Here is a 10,769-nt window from a genome sequence, read left to right as displayed (position 1 = left end):
TCCCATTAAAGTATACTCTGGCCATATAGTGCATGGGCTGCTATTAGCCCTATGCTTTCAATACGCGGTCACGGATAAAGGGCACTATAGCGTGGGTATGTGTACAGTGACTTTATAGAGACAGTGGCGACAATAGAGTGTTTAATTTTTGATTGGTCGTTGAGATCGGCCGCCATTTTGCGTCAAATTTCACGTGTTTCCTGTAATAGATATGCTCACGCGCATTCCCGCGCTTCTATAAACGTCACTGGTTGACAAATTTGGAGTACAGGTGCCATAATATTCCTACAAAAAATGGTATCATGACAGATGACAGCCTGACATTAGCGACTTCAGCAGTCAAATGCCAGAGGTAGATGATGAAAAATTTGTGTTTCGATGGCCGTGAATTCAGTACACCTAATTGTATTTCCGCGTGCAATTAGCATTGGAGGACAAATGCATCGAAAAATAGCTGAAAACGAATGTGACGGGACCTAATATGTGTGACAATGTGGCAGCAATTGAGGATATTGTTGTGAAACGCGATAGGTACCATATTAGACTCGCAGTGCAATAGCCCATCGAACAATTTCTATGAGTTAGATTCGGCGAAGAGATTATGTTGACACGGCAGAGTAAGACGTTCAATTGAAAGGATTTACTAAACTTTTAATTTAAAACGCATTTCACAAATAATTTCAATAACAATATTTAAAGTAAATAAAAAATTTCTTCTAGCCTGAAAGAATTGTTGAAAGGATGGTTTTCAGAAAGCAGTTGATGGAATTTGGACCATCCACTCAGGCGGAGCTGTGCCAGTTGAAAGATGTGATGCTGAACCCACTGATGTGTGACCTGTGGGATGATCAAAAAGTGTTTTCAATTAGACTTACTCAATGGTAGCGAAAATCATAATTATACGTCTTTTGCTTAGACCAATTATTTTGTAATAAGTTGATTGGAGAGAAATTTTGTGTTTTATTTAATAAGTGTAATAATCCGTTCTTCTTGATATTACCACAGACAACATATACTATATGTTGTCTGTGATATTACTGTCTTTTCATTTCCTTCACCTGCAAAGATATTCAAAATTTTACATTGAATAAATGTTCTTAATTCTGATATTCAGTCCAATTGTTATAAATTTTCATCTAAAAAGGAAAGATGTTCTCATAATACTTGTAGGGATTTGTTTCTTACTAGAAACAATCAAATTCATATTCATATTTACAGTTTTTATATCGCTAATTGTACTAATAAAACGTTTAGAAAGTAGGTAGTCGTTCACAATATGTGTAACGCGCCGGTAATTTGACTGCTCTCTAATATGATATTGCCATTGAATTTATAACTATCTGCGGTGTACGCCACACATGCCTACGTGTGTTTGCGTGCTGCCAACGTTTTGACGCAAAATGGCGGCCGAACTCCTATTGTCGTCACCTTAGAGAAGGAATCATAGTCTAAAGTCGTCACTGTCTCTATAAAGTCACTGTAGGTCACAGAATAATATTCTGTGCTGTAGGTATGTGAATCTCAGGGTAAACTAAAGTCGTATGAACGCCACTCGGATTGCGTAAAGAGTAGCTTTTACGGTAACCGCGTAGTACGGGAAGCGTTAAATACTCTTGTTTATCCTCTATACGTCCACAAATAAGAACAAGTTTGCTTTTTTGGCCATATCTAGGCGATTAATTAATTGACATTTGTTAATTTATAGGTTGACAGTCTCAAATCGTGTCTAATCGGACAACTTCGGACAGACTCGTTTACCCTGAAACTCACATACCCAGGCGATGTCCAGTGTCCTTGCCCATATTTTAGTTACAATTAGCAGTCCATGTACTATATGGTCTAATTAGGGTATACTTTAAAAGTATAGGTACCTTATTTCCCACCTAGAAATTGCATGGTTGCCAACTCTCAAAAATAAGTATATGTATCGTCGTAAGTTGTATCATTGTATTTATAAAAATACAATGGTTTTATATACACGGTGAAACCTCTCAAAGTTATATAAGAGTGGGGGAAAACGCGTCATCATTGGCAGTGGCGTAATAAACAAAACTGACATAGTCTCTTTTGTTTTATGATGTCAAGTCGACATAACTGACCAGCGGAAGTAATATGATGGCGATTCCCACCACCGTTATATTCTCTCCTCTTATTTTAGGATCGAGGTTTAAACGAGACGGTTATGCTTTCTCCCAATCGTACGATCGCTCGATGAACTTCATGTCCATCGATTTAAAAGAGAACGGATGAACCGATTACGATGAAATTTTGCAGGTGGATTCTTTATCAAATGTGTAGATCCGAGATCGGAGTTCGTGAATTGGCAATGAATGTCCCTTTTGAGATCAAAAAAATTTGGTTTTGCGCATGCGCAGTTCGATTTTTTGACATCTTCGTTAGTTATGAACCGAATTGCATGAAATTTTGTATGTAGGCATCTCGAATAAAAGTAGTTCTAGTGTTCGCGTATTCAAATAATGTCCTTATCCAAGTCCCGCCAAGGCGCAGGCCTCCGTTCAAAAACTCGACGCTAACCAACTAATAAGAGAGATCGGCTTCCAGGCTTTTTTACTCGTACCTTACGCGTGTCGGAATCATCACGGATCTCGAAGTTGCTCGCATATCTGACGACCTTGCCATTTTCAAGGTCAAAATTCAAGAAGGCAATATTTACCTAGTGCTAACGATACGAAATTACCGATCCCTTACTACATAAACTTCATCTCTTCTCAGCTATTAACCATTTTAATCAAATCACAAGTTTTTAAATAATCTACTTTATGTAGAAAAAGTACATCTCTGATAGCTTTAGGTACTGGTAATTAAGTTGAACAATTTTCAAATAGGTACCATAAACATGGTAGGAATATCCATGCACTTTTCAGTGAATAAAGCAAATATTTTATATGTTAGAGCAATTTTCTTACACTCCTGAAGTCAAAATCCTTGGAAAAGCTCACGCATCTGCATACCTACCTACCATCGAATGCTTAGTTTTTCTCTAAGCTCTGGAACTGATAAAAGATGATTAAATATGTTGTTATGACTGACAGCATCTGTAATGCAGTCCAAATCACTTTGCAGCTGATGGCACGACCCAACTTACAGAGTGCATTAAGCACCATTCTAAAGGAAAGTATCCAAATAAGTGAAAACGGAAGTCCTCCACGTACACTCTCAGTGGAAAGAGGGCTATCTACAATACTCAACTGAAAAAAGCTAAGTGTGTGGTGCGTCGTATACAAACCTTTTGCCTCACAAAGCTTTCACGGGCGATGACATAGTTTAAGTGTTGCATCAGGCACACTAAGTTTCTAGTCTGAAAAATACCTAGATTGTACCTACGCCCCCCCAACAACATCCGTCTCTGCTTATTTGACTCGGTTAGATAGAGATTGGTTATTATGGATACGACTAGTAGCCGATCTCTATCTGGCTCAAGAATTATGATTCTTTTTCATAATCTTTCATACAAACTTTGAAATGCATATGCCAGAACATAGCTCGCTGATTAGCGTTGATATAACGTCATAAGCGACACTATAAGCACCTGCACTTCATGTTTCAGTTAAATTTATCTGGCAGTCACTTTACTGTTGAAATAAAGCAGATAAATTCAACCAACCCTAAATGAATCGGTTCGTTTTTAGTGAGATATCAAATATCGTTACTGGCGCGTTTTGCTCTAGAGTAGGTATATTTACCTCATCAATAAATGACACAAAGGAATATAAAACCACCACTACGTCAATTACGTTAAGTACAATGAAACTGCCTAGTCCAAAGAGAATAAAGTTCCCTCCCAAATGTTCTTTAAACTTTCCAGTTGTAAACCAATATACCGTGATAAGCAAATGTATGGTGCACATGACAATCTTGCTCAGTAAAACAAATTCAAAAGCGCATTTAATGCTTTGGGCGCAGTTTAAAAGCTGGTGGTAAAATGTAGGCACATTTTTAACCAGTGCATAAATCTCACTTTCCTGGAACAACACTGCGTGATTGTGCACTTTGGCCGACCGTTCTTTGATTTCGCCTAAAATGAATTGAAGCAGGCAGTTCATGTTGAAGTTGAAGCAATTAGTTGGCAGCCCAATATACATACAATAAAACTTGCTCTGTTCGCGTCTTTCGTAATTATAAACGGAAAAATGACTCAGCATACCGCAGATAATTTGAAATCCGTACCAAAACGAGATGTATATGATCATTCGCCGTCGTGACAACAAATAATTCACCTTTTCTTTGGTGATAAATTCCGATAACCGATTCACTTTTATTATCTCCGTGAGGATCACGCGAATACGTTTATTGTAGATCGAATTGAAAATCAGAGTGTGAAATACACAGAAATAGTTGTAACATTGAAATATGGCCATCGCTATTGAGTTTACGTTATCAATCTCCATTGGACACGCGTAGATATGTACCGCACAGCAGAAAAAGCACAAAATTTTCATTTGAATATTCCATACTTTCAAAAATCCAGTGCTCTTTTCTAGAGAAAAATGTCCAGTCAATTGCATAACAATGTGGAGAGGTTTTATAGCGTGAGATATCGATTTTTCTTTTGATGGTTTCGCCATATTGCTTGAACCGGTTGTGTGCGGATACTAAACGTTTTCATTATCTAATGGAAGATAATATCGTAATGAAGTGTTTGATGCAGATCAATATAATAATGGTGTTTACTTGATTTAACATTACATACGTCTTATTAATTTAATTATTAATTATTATTATCCGTTATGACTTTATAAAGTAAATAATATCAAGTTGTAATGAATGCATGAATTATTTCCCGAGATGCCAACCATGATCCCTCTTCCTTTATCCCTCATCTCGATCGCATATATTCCCTTATATCTCCAGAACGGATTGTCGGAAGTAGGTAGGTACTCACAAAAAGAGATTGGGACGTCTGGAAGAAATATATATATATATATATATATATATATATATATCCATTGGTGATGTCAAAACCTTAAGAGCGAGTATCTCGAAAACGGTTTGGCGGAGGAAAATACTCTCAAAGGCAAAATGAATAGACTGGACGAGACGTATCTATTGGTCGAAGCAAATACCTTGACAACAAAGTGTCGGAAGAGGGTACGCATACAAGGCAATGGCAATCTATTGGTGATGTCAAAGCTTTCAGTGCAAATATCTGCAGAATAGAGTCTCGGCGGCCTTTAAATCCTTATGTGTAAAGAGCCTCCTACCCATTAATCACCTACCAAGAAAATAAACATCGATAGCATGCTACTACCTTATAATCAAACCATTTACTAAGCTAAGTTAAAAAAATGCGCTTTATCTGCACAAGAATGCAATCTCATTTGTTCGTTTTTAATAATAAATAAATAAATAAGGAACCAAGTTTAGAAACTGTTCTCTTTCTGTTATTTTCGCGTAAGTATGTAGTTAGTTATTAGTTTATTACTTAGCGGACTATACATTAAGTAATTGAGTGTCAATTGGTTTAGTACATCGCCAATAATATTAAAAGCTCAAATTAAACATTCATAAGGTGTTGGAACTAAGTTCCACTTACTAAATGCAACTCGCGAGCAATCTACATCTTAGTTTTTATTAAATTTAAATACCATAGTCGCAATGGAAGACGCCAATTTCTATCAAACGTTGAGCCCCTTACAGAGATTTTCCAAGTTCGTCGGTTTTCTCGTCTGGACAATGTCAAAAGGATGTCCAAACTTAAACGACTGGCGTATTGTATGGTTTAACTACGTATTGAAATTTTTAATATTGATCCTCTGCTTAACCCATTACCAATGTTGTCCTCAAGAATTCGACACCGTGGAAAGAATTAATTTCGCTATTCTATCATATTGTGCCTACGTGAGCGTTTTGCAATTTTTATTTGTTTCTACTCGCCACAACCAACAATTATCATTTATGGTTGGGAACGTAGTAAAAATTGATGCCGACATCAAGAGGTTAACAGGAATGAGTGCAAACTATAAAGTACCAAGAAAGCGACTAATTGCAACAATGGCGATGTTATACGCTCTAAATATAGCTGGTCTTTTGCAGGATATTGCACTAGCATATACACACAACATGTTTGGAGACATCAAAGCCGCATGTTCGTTCATAGTGTATGGTTCAGCACTCCTTAGCACTTCAATAACATGTTTCGCCATATTCTTCCTCATGGAATTAAGAAGACGGCTAGAAATAGTCCACAAATATTTAAAAGTTAAGCGCTATATTTCAAGGAACTCAATTAAAATGGCTTTAGAAATTAACAGCGAAATTTGACAGGTAGCAAAATCGACAAATTCCATTTTCGATCACACATTACTAACAAAATTGGCTACAAATTTTAATTTTATGTTGTACTCATTCTATTGGATTAGTTCACAACCGGCAATTGAAAACGAAATATCACCTGCAATATGGTGCAATGTCTTCTATTGGATCGGCACAAATTTCATTGAAATTTGTTTAATAATACATTACTTTGTGACATTTTACGAAGAGGTAGGGAAAACTAAGATTTCTTTATAGGTATATTTTAAATTCAGTTTCCTTTTAGGCCAAAAAGACCGTTCATATAGTGGAAGATTTAAAACGCCTCATTAGTGTTCGTAATTCAGAGTGTTTGCAGGTATCTTCTACACTTTGTCTAAAAAATTCCCAAGATAATTTTTAGGTAGAGCTGCTTTCGATCCAAGTTTACACGAATGATTTCAAATTTAGTATTTATGGTTGTTTTCTGTTGGATTGGAGGTTATTGCATTCCGTGAGAGTAGATAAATTTTCTTTAGTATTTTAACACATTTTTCAACAGATGGCTTCCAGTATTGCTACATATTTAGTCATATTTCATCAATTTCACATGATGGAGACAATCAAGCTACAACCACGTACCTCACCTTCTAATGACTAAATAGGATCCTATGGCGTACACAAAAACAGTTAAGTTTCAAACATACTGGCGTGTTGTTATTTTTATCACTGTTGGCGTTGAAAACTAATAGATGGTATAGTATTTGCAAAATACACTAACTTAGTGATTTTTCGAACAATTTATACATTTTAAAAAATCCATATCTATAAATATTGCTGTGATACCAAACATAATTTCACTTTGCCTAATTAGTTAAGGTAAATTGTATGGTTAAGTTATTAGTATTTTATAATGGATACTGTCCGTCAATATATATTATTATTATTATCGCCGCTACGAATGGTTCGTCTTTGATTTATATACATTGAATGTAGGCCACTATTAGACAAAAATGTGAAATTATTGCTTTCATTTAATTTGGGAAGACGTTTTAAGCTGATAAAGTTTGCAAATTTTTCTTTGTGTACAATTTCTTTATTTTTAAATATGATTTGTGTGTTAAAAATAAATGAATTTGAATTCGAAAATAATTGAGATTTTGTTTAAGTGTTAAATGTTTTTTTAATAGTAAGACAAAAATGATTTATGAAAATTGTGCGTCTTTAAAAAGGAAAGTGGAAGTGGATCACATAACGCTTGATTGTAAAAAGCACTGTTGGATGAAAAGGGACGACTATGATTCTCCGTTGCGCTAGATTCACTCTTGTTGACATTATTCGATTGTATAACCTCCCTACCTATAAACGCACTGGATAGGAAGGTAAAAAAAATATATGCATTTCTTAGACAAAAAATTAGTGATAATATGAAAAGCACACTATTGAATAAGTTACATTAAGAAACCGATTTGTTTTTTGGCAGGCTTTTGTTTTAAAACTTCTATAAGGGCTTGATCTAATTTGGAGCCTATTTCCAAACCTAATTTTAAACTTTCCCTTAATGTTGAAGGATGTAATGAACCAGAACCAGATTGCAAAACCGTAGTGAATCGATCTTGTGAAACTGCAACGACCATCGATGCAGTGGCACACTGCTCCTCTGCCGCACTCGGGTCTACTACACACTGTTCGCCTATTTTGGATATCGTCACCATGACCGGGGCGGGCACTATATCTAACTTAACACATTCGTGAATATTATCAGAAACTTCCATTTCAACATTGTTTCCGTCTAAATTCACTGCTAAAACACGCGGAATATCGGTGTTCCACAGTGCAGCCTTTACTGCTAAGGAAACTGCATCGTATAAATTCCCTCCGCACTCTAATAACTTAAAACAATTATAGAGTCAGAATTGCAAGCTTATCAACTTACTAAAATATCGACGTACAACTTCCAGCACTTACGCCCTTTAAGAATGCAAAGCTTTGATAGATTAAAAGCTTTTGTAGATCTGTACGCTGATGTTAAGCTATTTGCAATTTCCGTGGCCAATTCTTCGCCTCCTCGACCTTCAAAATCAGGAGTCGCATTCGCCGAGCTGAAACTTGAAATTGTTCAACAGGCTACATGTGCAGGTTACGCACCAGTCTACAAAGAATTCGATCTTTCCCTCATCAGGCTGATCAACTGAAGGTACATCAGTTTCTATCTTAACTGCCACAAGCACGTCGGTGTTTGCTAGCCTTAAACGGGATGAACCAAAAGCGTGAGCAACAACGTTGGTTTCCAGTTCCATCGGCCTGTACTGCGAACGTTCCCTACCGTCTACCCGAAAATTTTCCTGCAAAATGAATGTTTTATTTTATATTAATGATAGATTGAGTACTTCAACGCCATGTAGAATAAACGTTTTTTCTGCTTCGCATAAATTCATTTTCTTTGAAAGATTATAGGTTATATTTAAAAAATATTTAGGGTTATGTTTTATTTCAAATAAAACGAGTGTGCATCCATGCCAGATTTGATTTACAATGTTGCCATTAACCAGAATTATTTTTATTCATTGCACACAAGTAAAGCCGGATTTATAGTTCCGTAGCCGTAGCCCGTAAGAACGTAAAAACGGAACCGTAAAATCTTACGTTAACCAAAATTATACGATTTATAGTTACCGTAGTGGTAAGAGATGAGCTTGCGCCACGAACTTATGTCATCTGTCAGTAAGAGTAACGTGCATTTCAAAATAATAATAACCAACAAAGTGTCAATAATTATTGTAAATAAACGAAACGAACGTCAGGCTTAGACCATATAGTACATGGACCGCTAATTGCAACTAAAATTTGGTCAAGGACATCGCCTGGGTATATAAGTTTCAGGGTAAACGAATCTATCCGAAGTTGTTCGATGAGACACGATTTGAACTGTCAACCTTTAAATTAACAAACGTCAAATAATTAATCGCATAGAAATGCCAAAAAATCAAACCTATTCTTATTTGTGGAAGTATAGAAGATAAAGAATAGCATTTAAAACATCTCGTACGACTTGATTGCTACAGAAGCTGCTGTTTTTGTGATACGAGTGGTGTTTACACGACTTTAGTTTACCTTGAGATTCACATACCCACATAGATATATAAATACCTAGATACAGCCATCCTTAACAAACGTACCTCGGTTTTTAAAAAACATATCAAAGAAATTTGTACATCTCTCCATTACTTTCTAACCAAGATGAAACATGTTCTATCTCTTTTTATTGCATTAACCACTATGTCGTACGCGAATCGGACGCTTGAAACAAACTTAGCGCGTCCCATAAGTCATGTGACAGTTGACCCATTTCACGATAGCGCGACATCCAATCTAACTAAAAATATTCGCCCTAAACATGATGGGCGGTTTTTTCACTAAATATTATGTAATTATTGCGTTATCAATTGAATACGAATAACATTAGTGCTTGCCATAATGATAGACGCGTCCATAATTGTTATTCCTGAAATAGTTTTATTACATCGAACTACGCCATTCAAATTTGGGATAATGTTTACCCTGTTTGGCATGATGTGCTGCATTGAATTCATTGCTGGCTTGCAGAATATCAAAAAAACCGTAAGTAAGTAAAGTTTATGTTCAACATTTTAATTTTAATTGCATGGTTTTAGGCGTAATGGTAAAGGAAATTGTTGCGACAGGAAGTGAATTCGTTTCCAATTATTATTTTGGCCTATATGATGTTGATGCAGTGCGTTTGTATCATGATCACAAAGAAGGATCCGTCCAATATTCTTAGGAAAACGAGTTTTTAGACTGTGTGTGCGTGCAATATCAAATTTTGGTCGCTACGCGTCTTGCCTACCTTTCGGCATATGTCCATTCGGTGGGGTTTCTTTTTGAAATTATAGTACTAATTGTAGTAAGTAAGCTACACGTGTACATTTATTTAAAATAAATACAACACCTTAACAATGATATCCAATTGGTGATAATACTCATTTAGTGAACATTCATTACGTTTGTAAAAGCTCACAATCCGAATCATCGTCAGATGAAATTTATCATCACTGTCATTATTAACACTTAGGTATTATAAAGTTCAGCAACATCAACCAAATATAACTTCTCTTTTAAATTAATCACTTTCCACATGTTCACACACTTTCTTCCAGTTGTCAGCTGTAATTTTTTCAAATTCTTCATTTGCCAGCTTTATAAGTAACATCTTCCATTTTAAATGTAACATTTCTTGCTGCTATGCGATTTAAATAAATAAAAAGGCGGTTTATTTATGTTGTAAAGTCTCAAATCTGATAATTTTCTGTGTGATTTGTGCTAACAATTTGATTGACAGTTATAATAAATAATGCAAATCTTGTCTTCCATGCTCAGGGTACCTCTATAAAGGATAGCGCTATACGTAATTAATGTGCCGAAAGTGATGGTAATAGATGGTACGTCCTTTTGAACTATGTTGGGGGTATGGCTGTATCTATGTATTTATATATCTA

At 35.7% G+C, this 10,769-nt stretch overlaps 3 protein-coding genes across 4 annotated transcripts; 1 reads left to right on the top strand and 2 right to left on the bottom strand.

Moving 5' to 3' along the window:
- Positions 1-2,385: 2,385 nt before the first annotated feature.
- LOC116174356 lies at positions 2,386-4,656 on the bottom strand. Of its 2 annotated transcripts, XM_031492270.1 has the most exons (4): positions 3,705-4,656; positions 3,248-3,319; positions 3,107-3,196; positions 2,386-3,056 (listed from the first exon to the last, which is right to left on the bottom strand). In XM_031492270.1, exons 1-4 carry the CDS (start codon positions 4,584-4,586, stop codon positions 2,991-2,993), a joined length of 1,110 nt encoding a protein of 369 aa, XP_031348130.1. In that variant the 5' UTR covers positions 4,587-4,656; the 3' UTR covers positions 2,386-2,990. The 2 variants fall into 2 exon arrangements, 1 of the variants encoding a protein (XP_031348130.1); XR_004146092.1 differs by having other exon boundaries at positions 3,107-3,192; positions 3,248-4,656.
- Positions 4,657-6,174: 1,518 nt separating this feature from the next.
- On the top strand, positions 6,175-7,113 carry LOC116175068. Its single transcript, XM_031493134.1, has 4 exons — positions 6,175-6,504; positions 6,560-6,631; positions 6,677-6,766; positions 6,815-7,113. The coding sequence occupies exons 1-4, from the start codon at positions 6,355-6,357 to the stop codon at positions 6,911-6,913; spliced, it is 411 nt and encodes a 136-aa protein (XP_031348994.1). The 5' UTR covers positions 6,175-6,354; the 3' UTR covers positions 6,914-7,113.
- On the bottom strand, positions 7,059-8,776 carry LOC116175067 (exosome complex component RRP42). Its single transcript, XM_031493133.1, has 4 exons — positions 8,643-8,776; positions 8,401-8,597; positions 8,189-8,354; positions 7,059-8,144 (listed from the first exon to the last, which is right to left on the bottom strand). Exons 1-4 carry the CDS (start codon positions 8,688-8,690, stop codon positions 7,704-7,706), a joined length of 852 nt encoding a protein of 283 aa, XP_031348993.1. The 5' UTR covers positions 8,691-8,776; the 3' UTR covers positions 7,059-7,703.
- Positions 8,777-10,769: the final 1,993 nt, after the last annotated feature.

The sequence above is a fragment of the Photinus pyralis genome, unplaced genomic scaffold (genome assembly GCF_008802855.1).
Source record: "Photinus pyralis isolate 1611_PpyrPB1 unplaced genomic scaffold, Ppyr1.3 Ppyr1.4_LG6, whole genome shotgun sequence".
NCBI lineage: Eukaryota > Metazoa > Arthropoda > Insecta > Coleoptera > Lampyridae > Photinus > Photinus pyralis.
The sequence above is the reverse complement of the archived record's forward strand: the minus strand, read 5'-3'. Positions and strand labels throughout refer to the sequence as shown.